General features: G+C 42.9%; 1 protein-coding gene across 1 annotated transcript; it reads right to left on the bottom strand.

Moving 5' to 3' along the window:
- Positions 1–14,925: 14,925 nt before the first annotated feature.
- Positions 14,926–15,888, bottom strand: LOC138671596 (olfactory receptor class A-like protein 1). Its single transcript, XM_069759772.1, has one exon. The coding sequence runs from the start codon at positions 15,886–15,888 to the stop codon at positions 14,926–14,928; it is 963 nt and encodes a 320-aa protein (XP_069615873.1).
- Positions 15,889–16,357: the final 469 nt, after the last annotated feature.

The following is a 16,357-nucleotide window of genomic DNA, read 5'->3' as shown; positions in this document are numbered from 1 at the left end:
CTTTTCATAGGAAAGCTAGGTGTCAGCCGGGCAAGGTGGGGCAAAAGATTTCGAAATCCAGTTGTGGTTCATTTTAATGAAGGTTAGATCATCTACATTTTGGGTAGCCAGACGAGTCCTTTTTTCTGTTAGTATTGAACCTGCAGCACTGAATACTCTTTCTGATAGGACACTAGCTGCCGGGCAAGCAAGCTCCTGCAATGCATATTCTGCCAATTCTGGCCAGGTGTCTAATTTTGATGCCCAGTAATCAAATGGGAATGACGGTTGAGGGAGAACATCGATAAGGGATGAAAAATAGTTTGTAACCATACTGGACAAATGTTGTCTCCTGTCACTTTGAATTGATGCTGCAGTACCTGTCCTGTCTGCGGTCATAGCAAAATCACTCCACAACCTGGTCAGAAAACCCCTCTGGCCAACGCCACTTCTGATTTCTGCCCCTCTAACTCCTCTGGTCTGCTGGCCCCTGCAGCTCGTGTGAGAACGATCACGGGCGCTGTGTGCAGGGAATGCCAGAAGCAAACGGTCAACAAGAGTTGATTGTTTGGTTGCTAATATTAGTTCCAAGTTCTCATGTGGCATTGTATTTTGCAATTTGCCTTTATAGCGAGGATCAAGGAGGCAGGCCAACCAGTAATCGTCATCATTCATCATTTTAGTTATGCGTGTGTCCCTTTTGAGGATACGTAAGGCATAATCCGCCATGTGGGCCAAAGTTCCAGTTCTCAAATCTGCGGTTGTGCTTGGTTGAGGGGCAGTTTCAGGCAAATCCACGTCACTTCTAACTGGGTCGCTGTGACCAGTGGGGTACCGCAGGGGTCGGTATTGGGACCTGTTCTCTTCAACATATTCATTAATGATCTGGTAGAAGGTTTACACAGTAAAATATCGATATTTGCAGATGATACAAAACTATGTAAAGCAGTTAATACAAGAGAAGATAGTATTCTGCTACAGATGGATCTGGATAAGTTGGAAACTTGGGCTGAAAGGTGGCAGATGAGGTTTAACAATGATAAATGTAAGGTTATACACATGGGAAGAAGGAATCAATATCACCATTACACACTGAATGGGAAACCACTGGGTAAATCTGACAGGGAGAAGGACTTGGGGATCCTAGTTAATGATAAACTTACCTGGAGCAGCCAGTGCCAGGCAGCAGCTGCCAAGGCAAACAGGATCATGGGGTGCATTAAAAGAGGTCTGGATACACATGATGAGAGCATTATACTGCCTCTGTACAAATCCCTAGTTAGACCGCACATGGAGTACTGTGTCCAGTTTTGGGCACCGGTGCTCATGAAGGATATAATGGAACTAGAGAGAGTACAAAGGAGGGCAACAAAATTAATAAAGGGGATGGGAGAACTACAATACCCAGATAGATTAGCGAAATTAGGATTATTTAGTCTAGAAAAAAGACGACTGAGGGGCGATCTAATAACCATGTATAAGTATATAAGGGGACAATACAAATATCTCGCTGAGGATCTGTTTATACCAAGGAAGGTGACGGGCACAAGGGGGCATTCTTTGCGTCTGGAGGAGTGAAGGTTTTTCCACCAACATAGAAGAGGATTCTTTACTGTTAGGGCAGTGAGAATCTGGAATTGCTTGCCTGAGGAGGTGGTGATGGCGAACTCAGTCGAGGGGTTCAAGAGAGGCCTGGATGTCTTCCTGGAGCAGAACAATATTGTATCATACAATTATTAGGTTCTGTAGAAGGACGTAGATCTGGGGATTTATTATGATGGAATATAGGCTGAACTGGATGGACAAATGTCTTTTTTCGGCCTTACTAACTATGTTACTATGTTACTATGTTACTTGTGTCCCTCAAAAAACCAGAACCCGGCCTTGCCGCGCCACCAATTTCCAGTGGCCCCGGAAAAGCTTCCTCATTAAAAATATAATCATCCCCATCATCCTCCTCGTCCTCCTCCTCCTCTTCGCCCGCTACCTCGTCCTGTACACTGCCCTGGCCAGACAATGGCTGACTGTCATCAAGGCTTTCCTCTTCCTCAGCTGCAGACGCCTGATCCTTTATGTGCGTCAAACTTTGCATCAGCAGACGCATTAGGGGGATGCTCATGCTTATTATGGCGTTGTCTGCACTAACCAGCCGTGTGCATTCCTCAAAACACTGAAGGACTTGGCACATGTCTTGAATCTTCGACCACTGCACACCTGACAACTCCATGTCTGCCATCCTACTGCCTGCCCGTGTATGTGTATCCTCCCACAAAAACATAACAGCCCGCCTCTGTTCACACAGTCTCTGAAGCATGTGCAGTGTTGAGTTCCACCTTGTACGTCTATGATTAGGCGATGCTGGGGAAGGTTCAAAGAACGCTGATAGGTCTGCATACGGCTGGAGTGTACGGGCGAACGGCGTATATGTGAGCAAAGTCCACGCACTTTGAGGAGCAGGTCGGATAACCCCGGATAACTTTTCAGGAAGCACTGCACCACCAGGTTTAAGGTGTGAGCCAGGCAAGGAATGTGTTTCAGTTGGGAAAGGGAGATGGCAGCCATGAAATTCCTTCCGTTATCACTCACTACCTTGCCTGCCTCAAGATCTACAGTGCCCAGCCACGACTGCGTTTCTTTCTGCAAGAACTCGGACAGAACTTCCGCGGTGTGTCTGTTGTCGCCCAAACACTTCATAGCCAATACAGCCTGCTGACGTTTGCCAGTAGCTGCCCCATAATGGGAGACCTGGTGTGCAACAGTGGCAGCTGCGGATGGAGTGGTTGTGCGACTGCGGTCTGTGGACGAGCTCTCGCTTCTGCAGGAGGATGAAGAGGTGGAGGAGGGGGTGCGAACGGCTACAGCCAATTGTTTCCTAGACCGTGGGCTAGGCAGAACTGTCCCAAACTTGCTGTCCCCTGTGGACCCTGCATCCACCACATTTACCCAGTGTGCCGTGATGGACACGTAACGTCCCTGGCCATGCCTACTGGTCCATGCATCTGTTGTCAGGTGCACCTTTATGCTCACAGATTGCCTGAGTGCATGGACGATGCGCTTTTTAACATGCTGGTGGAGGGCTGGGATGGCTTTTCTGGAAAAAAAAGTGTCGACTGGGTAGCTCGTAGCGTGGTACAGCGTAGTCCATCAGGGCTTTGAAAGCTTCGCTTTCAACTAACCGGTAGGGCATCATCTCTAACGAGATTAGTCTAGCTATGTGTGCGTTCAAACCCTGTGTACGCGGATGCGAGGCTAAGTACTTCCTTTTTCTAACCATAGTCTCATGTAGGGTGAGCTGGACTGGAGAGCTGGAGATCGTGGAACTAGCGGGGGTGCCGGTGGACATGGCAGACTGAGAGACGGTGGGAGATGGTATTGTTGCCACCGGTGCCCTAGATGCAGTGTTTCCTACTACGAAACTGGTGATTCCCTGACCCTGACTGCTTTGGCCTGGCAAAGAAACCTGCACAGATACTGCAGGTGGTGCGGAAAATGGTGGCCCTACACTGCCGGAAGGGATGTTGCGTTGCTGACTAGCTTCATTGGCCGAGGGTGCTACAACCTTAAGGGACGTTTGGTAGTTAGTCCAGGCTTGCAAATGCATGGTGGTTAAATGTCTATGCATGCAACTTGTATTGAGACTTTTCAGATTCTGTCCTCTGCTTAAGGTAGTTGAACATTTTTGACAGATGACTTTGCGCTGATCAATTGGATGTTTAAAAAAATGCCAGACTGCACTCTTTCTAGCATCGGATACCTTTTCAGGCATTGCAGACTGAGCTTTAACCGGATGGCCACGCTGTCCTCCAACAGGTTTTGGCTTTGCCACGTGTTTTGGGCAAGATACGGGCCCGGCAGATGGAACCTGTTGCGATGTTGATGCCTGCTGCGGCCCCTCCTCCTCCGCTTCAGAACTGCTGCCGCCTGCACCCTGTTCCCCCAATGGCTGCCAATCGGGGTCAAGAACTGGGTCATCTATTACCTCTTCTTGTAGCTCGTGTGCAACTTCATCTGTGTCACCGTGTCGGTCGGTGGTATAGCGTTCGTGATGGGGCAACATAGTCTCATCAGGGTCTGATTCTTGATCAGCACCCTGCGAGGGCAATGTTGTGGTCTGAGTCAAAGGACCAGCATAGTAGTCTGGCTGTGGCTGTGCATCAGTGCACTCCATGTCAGATTCAACTTGTAATGGGCATGGACTGTTAACTGTTTCACTTTCTAAGCCAGGGACGGTATGTGTAAAGAGCTCCATGGAGTAACCCGTTGTGTCGCCTGCTGCATTCTTCTCTGTTGTTGTTTTTGCTGAAGAGGACAAGGAAGCGACTTGTCCCTGACCGTGAACATCCACTAACGACGCGCTGCTTTGACATTTACCAGTTTCACGAGAGGAGGCAAAAGAGCTAGAGGCTGAGTCAGCAAGATAAGCCAAAACTTGCTCTTGCTGCTCCGGCTTTAAAAGCGGTTTTCCTATTCCCAGAAAAGGGAGCGTTCGAGGCCTTGTGTAGCCAGACGACGAACCTGGCTCCACAGCTCCAGACTTAGGTGCAATATTTTTTTTCCCATGACCAGCTGATGCTCCACCACTACCACTACCCTCATTACCAGCTGACAATGAACGCCCCCGGCCACGACCTCTTCCACCATACTTCCTCATTGTTTTAAAAACGTAAACAAACTAACGGTATTTGTTGCTGTCACACAAATTACACGGTGAGCTATAACTTCAGTATGATTTAGCTACCCCTTTACAGGTGAGTGAGACCACAACGAAAATCAGGCACAATGTTACACACTCTGTTGTTGGTGGCAACAAATGAGAGAGATGCCACACACGCAGGACTGTCACTGAAGCACAAATGTAAATATTAATCTCCCACTGATTTGATTTTTTTTTTTTTTTTAAGAGAGACTTTAGGAAAAAAAAATAATAGAATAAAATGATTTTTTCAGGAAGAATTTAGAAACCAAATAAAATAAAATGATTTTTTCAGGGAGAATTTAGAAAACAAATAAAACAAAAAAAGGCTTTCTATGGCCCACTGAGTGAGAGATGACGCACACAGGAGTCAGGAGTGGCACACAAGCCCAGAGGCCAATATTTATCTCCCACTGATTGATGTAGTGATTTTTTCAGGTAGATTTTGGAACCCAAATCAAGCTAAAAAAATTAATAGGCTTTCTATGGCCCACAATTGGAGAGAGAGAGAGAGATGGCACACCCAGGAGTCAAGACTGGCACACAAGCAGAAAGGGCAATATTAATCTCCCACTGATTTGTTTTTTTTTGTTTTTTTCAGGGAGACTTTAGGAAAAAAAAATAGAATAAAATGATTTTTTCAGGAAGAATTTAGAAACCAAATAAAATAAAATGATTTTTTCAGGGAGAATTTAGAAAACAAATAAAACAAAAAAAGGCTTTCTATGGCCCACTGAGTGAGAGATGACGCACACAGGAGTCAGGAGTGGCACACAAGCCCAGAGGCCAATATTTATCTCCCACTGATTGATGTAGTGATTTTTTCAGGTAGATTTTGGAACCCAAATCAAGCTAAAAAAATAATAGGCTTTCTATGGCCCACAATTGGAGAGAGAGAGAGAGATGGCACACCCAGGAGTCAAGACTGGCACACAAGCAGAAAGGGCAATATTAATCTCCCACTGATTTTTTTTTTTTTTTTTTTTTTTCAGGGAGACTTTAGGAAAAAAAAAAATAGAATAAAATGATTTTTTCAGGAAGAATTTAGAAACCAAAGAAGATAAAATGATTTTTTCAGGGAGAATTTAGAAAAGAAATAAAACAAAAAAAGGCTTTCTATGGCCCACTGAGTGAGAGATGACGCACACAGGAGTCAGGAGTGGCACACAAGCCCAGAGGCCAATATTTATCTCCCACTGATTGATGTAGTGATTTTTTCAGGTAGATTTTGGAACCCAAATCAAGCTATAAAAATAATAGGCTTTCTATTGCCCACAATTGGAGAGAGAGAGAGAGAGATGGCACACCCAGGAGTCAAGACTGGCACACAAGCAGAAAGGGCAATATTAATCTCCCACTGATTTTTTTTTTTTTTTTTTTTTTCAGGGAGACTTTAGGAAAAAAAAAATAGAATAAAATGATTTTTTCAGGAAGAATTTAGAAACCAAAGAAAATAAAATGATTTTTTCAGGGAGAATTTAGAAAACAAATAAAACAAAAAAAGGCTTTCTATGGCCCACTGAGTGAGAGATGACGCACACAGGAGTCAGGAGCGGCACACAAGCCCAGAGGCCAATATTTATCTCCCACTTTTTTTTTTTTGTTCCAGGGAAAATTTATAAACCCATTAAAAAAAAAATAAAATAAATAGGCTTTCTATGGCCCACTATCTGAGAGAGAGAGATGGCACGCTTAGGACTGGCACACAAGCCCAAAGGCCAATATTAATCTCCCTTTTTTTTTAAGGGAGAATTTATAAAACCAAAAAAAAATAAATAAATAGGCTTTCTAAGGCCCACTATTTGTGAGAGAGATGGCACGCTCAGGACTGGCACACAAGCCCAGAGGCCAATATTAATCTCCCACTTTTTTTTTTTTTTCCAGGGAAAATTTATAAACCCATTAAAAAAAAAATAAAATAAATAGGCTTTCTATAGCCCACTATCTGAGAGAGAGAGATGGCACGCTTAGGACTGGCACACAAGCCCAAAGGCCAATATTAATCTCCCTTTTTTTTTAAGGGAGAATTTATAAAACCAAAAAAAAAAAAATAAATAGGCTTTCTATGGCCCACTATTTGTGAGAGAGATGGCACGCTCAGGACTGGCACACAAGCCCAGAGGCCAATATTAATCTCCCACTTTTTTTTTTTTTTTCCAGGGAAAATTTATAAACCCATTAAAAAAAATAAAAAATAAATAGCCTTTCTATGGCCCACTATCTGAGAGAGAGAGATGGCACGCTTAGGACTGGCACACAAGCCCAAAGGCCAATATTAATCTCCCACTGATTGATTTATTGAATTTTTCAGGTAGAATTTAGAACCCAAATAAAGCAAAAAAAAAAAAAAATGGGCTTTCTATGGCCCACTGAGTGAGTGATGATGCACACAGGAGTCAGGAGTGGCACACAAGCCCTGAGGCCAATATTTTTCTCCCACTGATTGATGTAGTGATTTTTTCAGGTAGATTTTAGAACCAAAATCAAGCAAAAAAATAAATAGGCTTTCTATGGCCCACTGAGTGAGTGATGATGCACACAGGAGTCAAGAGTGGCACACAAGCCCTGAGGCCAATATTTTTCTCCCACTGATTGATGTAGTGATTTTTTCAGGTAGATTTTATAACCCAAATCAAGCAAAAAAATAAATAGGCTTTCTATGGCCCACTGAGTGAGAGATGACACAGACAGGGATGGCACTCTAGCAGAAATGTCAATCTTAATCTCCCACAAAAAAAAAAAAAAAAAAAAACAGGGAGTGTCCTTCAATTACTATCTCCCTGCAGTAATCTCAGCCAGGTATGGCAGGCAGCAATAAGGAGTGGACTGATGCACAAATTAAATAAAAAGTGTGTACAAACCAAAAAGATAGCTGTGCAGAAAGGAAGGAACAAGAGGATTTGTGCTTTGAAAAAAGCAGTTGGTTTGCACAGCGGCGTACACACAGCAATGCAGCTATCAGGGAGCCTTCTAGGGCAGCCCAATGAGCTACAGCGCTGAGGGAAAAAAAAAAAATGTAGCTTCCACTGTCCCTGCACACCGAAGGTGGTGTTGGGCAGTGGAAATCGCTACAGCACAAGCGGTTTGGTGGTTAATGGACCCTGCCTAACGCTATCCCTGCTTCTGACGAAGCGGCAGCAACCTCTCCCTAAGCTCAGATCAGCAGCAGTAACATGGCGGTCGGCGGGAACGCCCCTTTATAGCCCCTGTGACGCCGCAGACAGCAAGCCAATCACTGCAATGCCCTTCTCTAAGATGGTGGGGACCAGGACCTATGTCATCACGCTGCCCACACTCTGCGTTTACCTTCATTGGCTGAGAAATGGCGCTTTTCGCGTCATTGAAACGCGACTTTGGCGCGAAAGTCGCGTACCGCATGGCCGACCCCGCACAGGGGTCGGATCGGGTTTCATGAAACCCGACTTTGCCAAAAGTCGGCGACTTTTGAAAATGAACGACCCGTTTCGCTCAACCCTAGTTTTAATGTCAGGATTTTCCATCTGTAGCAAAATCAGGACAGAGGGGTATTAAACTGTGCTCGTTGTTTGCCGTCATTCAAACATGGAAAAAAAATTTAATCCCCTGGTCATTTTCAGATTTTGCTCCCCTTCTTCCCAGAGTCATAACTTTTTTATTTTTTGATCAATATTGCCATGTGAGGGCTTGTTTTTTGGTGGACAAGTTGGTTCCAATGGTTGTAACATATCGTGTACTGGAAAATAAGAAAAAAATTCAAAGTGCTGTGAAATTGCAAAAAAAAAGTGCAATTCTACGGTTGTTTTTTGGGGGTTTATTTTACCATGTTCACTAAGTGCTAAAACTGACCTGCCATTATGATTCTCCAGGTAATTATGGTTTCACAGACACCAAACATGTCTAGGTTCTTTTTAATTTAAAAGGAACCTGTCACCCCCAGAATCGATGGTGAGGTAAGCTCACCGTCATCAGTGGCTTATCTACAGCATTCTGTAATGTATTCTGTAATGCTGTAGATATGCCGCCGATGTTACCTGAAAGAGGAGGAAAAGAGGCTAGATTATACTCACCCAGGGACGGTCCTGCTCCGATGGGTGTCTCAGGTCCGGGGCCTCCCATCTTCATTCCAAGACGTCCTCTTCTGATCTTCACGCCGCGGCTCCAGCTCCGGCGTACTTTGTCTGCCCTGTTGAGGGTAGAGCAAAGTACTGCAGTGCACAGGCACCAGAAAGGCCAGAGAAGCCCGGCGCCTGCGCACTGCAGTACTTTGCTCTGCCCTCCACAGGGCAGACAAAGTACGCCTGTGCCGGAGCCGCGGCGTGAAGACCAGAAGAGGACATCATGGAATGAAGATAGGAGGTGCCGGAGCGGACCGCAGCGGGATCACCCCTGGGTGAGTATAATATAACCTCTTTTTCTCCTCTTTCAGTATACATCAGGGCTTATCTACAGCATTACAGAATGCTGTACATAAGCCCCTGATGACAGTGAGCTTACCTCACCATCAATTTTGGGGGTGACAGGTTCCCTTTAAGTGGTGAAAAAAATCCAAAATTTGTTAAAATAAATAAAAATTTGATGACATATTCTGAGACCTGTGGTGTCTCCATTTTTCTTGATCTGGTGCTGGATGAAAGCATACTCTTTGTGAGACAAGCTGACTTTTTTATTGATACAATTTTGGTGTCGATACAATATTTTGATCTCCCATTATTGCATTTTATTGCAATGTAGCGGCACCAAAAAAAAAACATAATTCTGGCGTTTTTATTTTTATTTTTCATTACGCCTTTTAGCAATCAGGTTAATTCTTTTTTATATTGATAGATCAGGCGATTTTGAAAGCGGCGATACCAAATATGTGTATATCTGATTTTTTTGTAAAAAGGGAGGTGAGTTGAACTTTTTTTTATTTGTTTAATATTTTTCTATCATTTTTTACTTTTTGCATGCTTCAATAGTCTCCATGGAAGACTAGAAGCTGCAGTACTTTGATCACCTTTGCTACTCACAGGTGAAGATCAGATTGCCTGTGTGTAGCAGAAATGCTCACTTGATATGAGTACCGACCACGGGGCGGCACTCATAGCAATCTGGCAATGACAACCACAGAGGTCTGCTGCAGACCTCCGGTTGTCATGCCGACCCATTGATGACCCGCAAATATGATGGGGTCACTGATGGGTGGAGCCAATGACGCACTATCTGTAAGCGCAAATTAAATGCCACTGTCAGAGATTGACAGCAGCATTTAACTAGTTACCTGCCTCAGGTGGATTGCGATTCCACCCGCGGCTCTTGCTGGCACATGTCAGCAGTATAGATCAGCTGTAATGTGCCCAGAAAGTTGTGGGCTCAGCGCCAAAGCCCACACAAAACGGTGGGATTCTGACATGTGCGTAATTTTATGGCACATGTTGGAAAGGGTTTAAGTGCTGAACTGCAGTTTATTGCAGATCAATAATTTCAAATTCATACTGACTCTGCAGGTTCAGCACCTCACTATTAATTGAAGCTTTGTATTATTATTCATAGACTGAGACAACCACACCAATTTTCAGTGCAGATAAACAATGAAGTAGTATACTACACTTTGACTTAGTTCTTTTGTTCCACGATGTGCAATGAGCTGTAAGCTCTTACATCGTATTTTTAGACTGTAAAATCCTAAAATAGCTAATGCTTTCCTTGAATTATCTATTTATTACATTGCCTTGTAATGTTTTCATTTCCTGTTCTGTCCAGATGTCACCGTATCCCAGAATTCCAAGTGGAGGAAGTTCACTGACCACCATATTGGGACACCCAAGTGATGGGTGTCTCAATATGGAAACTGCTGCTGGTACCAACCTATTGCGCCACCACCAGCGGAACACTGTCGCACCACACACACACTCTATACGCTATACGCACCACACACACAAGCGCACACACTCACACACACACTCTCTCACACACTCACATTCTCACAATCACATTCACACTCTCACCCTCACACACTCACACGCACACACACTCACATTCACACTCACATTCGCACTCTCACACACTCACATTCACACTCTTACACTCACACACAAACTCACATTTACATTCACACTCACACACTCACATTCACACTCTCACACTCACACACTCACACTCACACACTCACGCAGCCTCTTGCACAGTACCACCAGCGGAACACCGTCGTGAACACACCACCGCCAGGATCAGGCAAATGATTCATTTACTGCCGCCAGCTTTGTACAGGAGGAGCGCATGCACAGTTTTAATGTGACTGCCGCTATCTGTCTGCACAAAGATGACAGCGGTCTGATTTACTGTGCCTGCATGAATTACGTGCAGGTGCAGTGAGTCATTCGGCTGATCCCAGCAGCAGATGCATGACGTGTCTACAGGCAGAAGAACACGGTCACATTAAAGGGGTTTTTCCACGAACGAAAGTTCATTCTAAAAATTGTCTGTGTCTGACCGTGTACGGAGCATACCACATCTCCTGGGCAGGGGAGTAAGCAAAAGACAATACTGACATTACAGCAGGGGATCACAGTGGATTCATTTTGTCAGGAAAAAAATATTTCACTGACTTTTCAAAAATATTTTACGTCACAAAATGTATCCTCTGCGATCTCCTGCTGTAATATCAGTGTTGTCTTTTGCTTACTCCCCTGCCCAGGAGCTGTGAGCACATGGGGGGAAGAGATTCTCAACTCTGCAAAGTCTGCCTCCATGATAACATTAGCGCCCCTCCCGATGCCATAGCATTGGGCTTCCATCTAGTTCTTTTATAATCCCTGTGTTATTGTTAGTTCCCCCAATTACTTGGTCTAAGCTATGTGAGGTCATAGACACAATGTATCATGTGCAAGCCTGCACAGCCACGCCTGTCGTCCTAAGTATACTATCTGCCTGCTAAAATCTTCAGGATTGTGTGAAATAGGGCAGGAGATTTATTTTTTTTAACGAATGTCGCAGATCAAATCACAAAATGTTTAAATGCAATGGAACCAGAGAGTTTCAGGAAATTCAATTCAAAGTCAATTGGCAATGAATAAATCCAATCTATTGTTAATTTATTCATGATTTGTTGCTTAGTACATCACAGATATAATTCTTCACACAGTTTCTAAACTTGGGTGGTTGCATGTCTAAATGAGAAAGACCAATGTGTCAGACAAGAATTCTATCAAGAGCAGGGTCTGGCTGGCAAAGTTTGGCCTGGGGCAAGCACATAGTAGTGGCCCATTAGCAGCGGCCTATCCTTTAGACTCTAGTGGCTCGTGAACATCGCAAGTATGCAAACTCATACTTGCAATCGCTACGCTGGCAATTCCAGGGAATCGTGACCATGTGCACAGAGCATTCTCATGATTCAGTAACATGCCATCACACAGAGTCACTGAAGAAAATCATCTAGAGCCCAGAAAACAGTGTTGGCGAAAAAATAGTGTGTGGCTTGGAAATTGCATGTTGTCCTCATAGAATTGATTCATATATACTCACCTCCATTCTAAAACAGCCAAAACAGTCAACCTTAAGAAGCAGTCATTAACTTTTTTTATTTAAACTGGTGTAAATGTTAATTTAGTGCAGTGTCAGTGTGTTAAGATACTCAGAGATCGCAGTCTTCTCCAGTATCCAGCGCCGATCCTCTTCTAAGTCACCTGATGGCTATTCAGACTCTACAGGTCACATTGTGCTCTGTGACCCATAAGTGGCTTTTACAATATAAGTCTAAGGAGCATGAGAACAAGGTTCAAAATACGGATCCATAGACTTACAATGTAAAGAGACTTCCGGGTCACATACAGGTGCTCCTCACAAAATTAGAATATCATCAAACTCGCCTGACCTTAACCCCATAAAGAATCTATGGAGCATTATCAAGAGGAAGATGAGAGACACCAGACACAACAATGCAGATGAGCTGAAGGCCGCTATCAAATCAACCTGGGCTTCCATAACACCTCAGCAGTGCCACAGGCTGATCGACTCCATGCCACGCCGCATTGATGCAGTAATTGATGCCAAAGGAGCCCTGACCAAGTATTGATTGCGTTTACTGGACATACATTTCAGTAAGCCAACATTTCGGATTTTAAAATAATTTTTCAAGCTGGTGTTACAAAGTATTTTAATTTACTGAGATAATGACTTTTGGGTTTTCATTGGCTGTAAGCCATAATCATCAACCTTAACAGAAATAAACACTTGAAAAACATCTCTATATTTGTAATGACTCTATATAATGTACGAGTTTCACTCTTTGTATTGAAGAACTGAAATAAACACTTGAAATAGATCACTCTGTTTGTAATAGATCACTCTGTTTGTAATGACTCTATAAACAGTATGAGATTCACTTTTTGTATTGAAGAACTGAAATAACTGAACTTTTTGATGATATTTAAATTTTGTGAGAAGCACCTATAAAGCATAGTGTGATCCGGAGTCTGAAGAGTGAAGATGTCCCTCAGAGGAGAGGCAGAGCACTGGTGGATACCGGAGAAGATGCCGCTAGGTGAGTATATTAATAATAATGATAATCTTTATTTTTATATAGCGCTAACATATTCTGCAGCGCTTTACAGTTTGTACACATTATCACACACTGACACTAATCTAGCCTCTACACAGAATTAGGGGGGAGGGAAAAAAATTAATAGGAGGATTCTTTAAAGCAGAATATAATTGACATACAGTTGTATCCTTTCAGTACAGTAGACCTGGTTACTATTAGAAATATGGATACAAGATAATATGTGACTGGTATATGAGATATCAGTGACATATCATCTGTATATACATCAGATGTGCACACAGTATACCACATCCAGTGTACAGGAGAATATATGACGGGTATGTGATATACTGTGACTTAAGGCATCAGATGGTATGTACTGGACAATATGTGACTGTTGTATATTGTACTATGAATACAGACACCAGACGTTACACCAGTCACATATTATCCTGTATATAACATCTGATGTCTGTGCACATAGTATGGGCAAATATAATTTCTCAGAGGGGTCACGTAACAGACCATGACAGACCATGACTCGTTGAGTCCAAAGCAATAGGCTGAAATTAATTCTGCTCAATATTATTAACATATTAATTACAATTCATATTAAAATAAAACAACAATATCATATAATATATAATGTTAAAGGTCATATGACATGTCCTATATCATCCACACAGAGCGCCCCATCGCGCTCCTGTGCAGGCGCACTTCAATCTGCCCTGCCAAGGGCAGAGCAAAGTGCTGCGCATGTGCATGCAAAGGCGAAAGAGCACCGGTGCATGCGCATTATAGTACTGTGCTCTGCGCTCAGCAGGGCAGAGAGAAGTGCGCCTGCGCCAGAGCATGATGGGGGACATTATGTGGATGACGTAGGATCTGATAGTTGTTCAATGTGGAGTCTCTGTCCTGTGATTGTACATATGGTAAAGGCAGCCCACCTGATGTAATAGAAAGGACGTTGGTAATAGGCTGCTATATGGACAGAGGTGCATCTCACATAATGGTTTGAAAGGCATCCTATGCAAGCATGTGTGCATTTTGAACATTTGCTGTCCCCGCCTTTACGATGCGGGACCTGCTGCATCCTAATGTGCATTTGTGCCTGACATACTATTGCAAGCATGGCTATTTGTCTGTGTATGGTCTGGATGGAATGAATCAACTGAAAAATTCCCCATCAGAATGACTAAAGATCTCTGAACTCCCAAAGGTGGCCATAACCATTAGACATGAATAAGCAGCTTGTCTTGGCTGAGCTGTCATGTTTTTTTGGGGGGAAGAGGGGAGAAAGCTGCTGCCATACAGCTATGTCTGAGACTTTTTTGTCATGACAACAAAAACATTAGTCATTTGAATTGCCCTATGCTTACCTCCCATTACATTAACTCTCTGGAGTCAGAAGCCCACAGAAACATTAGATAGTCAACAGATTGTGCTGGAGTTTTCCTAATATACTCTTGTCTCTTGTTGACATAGTATGCTAGCACACAAACAAAGATATATATTTTCTCTATTTTATAAAGTTTATTTCTTCCAATATGTTTAAACACATAAACATTGTGCTATATATGACCATTCAATTGTGTGCCAAGCTGTCATTTGAAGAGTGAACATCACACATTTTTGATCCTCATGAATATGCATATCTGTTCTTTTTTTCTGGACGCCACCTTTATAATACAATTTAGCACATAGGCAGCGTACTATAAACATCTGTCTTAGAGGTTGCCAGATCTGTGGAACATTAGCTCACACTGTTGACAAAACCCATAAAACCATTTTTATGAATAAGACTCATATTCTTTCTCCCAAAATTTGGAGTTCCTTTGAGAAGTTTTGGATTAGTTGCAATAATAGCAATAGGGCTTAAGGCGGAATATGATGCTGCAAGAAATATCCGTGTGTCGTTTAATTCAGGGCTTACAGCAGTCAGTGAAAGCGTGTAGATCCACATAGAGTTATCCATGCCATACAGCAAAACATATAGCATAACCAATAAAATGACTGCCCTGGAGGCGCGATGTTCTGCAGACTTTGTCTGAGTCCGTTCAGAACTGCGCATGCCTTTAATATTTTTTCCATGATAATATAATATGGAAACCATGTAGCTACTTGACAAAGTCATTAGTCCTACATATATGATCTCTCGAATGACAGATACCAACCCATTCAAGAGAAAGGAGATGTATGTCACAAAGTCTGCATCACAATAAGCCAGGTGCAGTGAATAAGGTGAAGTATAATTTGATTTTGCCTGTCCATACAAAACAGTGGAAGGATATAGCGAAATATTCATGGCTAGGAGCAGGAGCATAATTAAAGTCACATTCTTTGATAACTTTCCTTTCAAGTATGTCCAAAATCTATTAATGGGGGCAACAAGAACACATTGGTGACAGCTAAGTAAACTGGTTACACAAATCGACATAGCTCTACTGACCCTAAATGTGAAAAGGACCAGTTTACACTCTGTATCATCTAGTAAGTCTTTTATTCCAATGGCATTTAGAGCTTGTGGTATGACTCTGGAGAAAACAACTAGAAGATTTGAGAGCGCAAGTACCATCAGGATGATATTAGCTGGCAGAAGCTTTTTCTCAATTATTTTGATGTATGTAAATTTTAGGAGGATAAACACATTTCCAGGAATTCCAACCACCATCAAGAGAATGAAAGCAAGAGCTTTTATAAGAAGACGAGTGTCCATGGCAAAATGTGAATCCTGTTATGAGAAAAAGACCATATTAGTGCATAGAGATACCATAGAGATTGCACATGCATGATTATAACATAATATATCACTACATTCTTTAGACAATTTAATTGTTTCTCTCTAACAATCCACCTGTAATTGTGAGCTATGTAGTTTATTAACTCATGCCTTACGTTCATTGCAACTGATAGTAAAAAAAAAACCCTGCTTTTAAGATAACAGTGGGCCTGCTAACCTACTTTGCCCCTGTAGAGTTGGACAGGCTGCTCCATTGGCATGGCCATGCCTGTGCATAACATCCCTGTTTCATCATAGCTAGTGGTTTCCAAACTTTGTTACCATGTGAGCCACATTTAGCTTTGAGAGATGGCCGCAAGACATATTCAGTTTCCTCTTCCTGACAGCATCCGCTTCCCCCACAGTACCTGGTACAAACACAAACAAAGCTTCCCCAGAATCCAAA

Source organism: Ranitomeya imitator, chromosome 3 (assembly GCF_032444005.1).
Source record: "Ranitomeya imitator isolate aRanImi1 chromosome 3, aRanImi1.pri, whole genome shotgun sequence".
Lineage (NCBI taxonomy): Eukaryota > Metazoa > Chordata > Amphibia > Anura > Dendrobatidae > Ranitomeya > Ranitomeya imitator.
The sequence above is the reverse complement of the archived record's forward strand: the minus strand, read 5'-3'. Positions and strand labels throughout refer to the sequence as shown.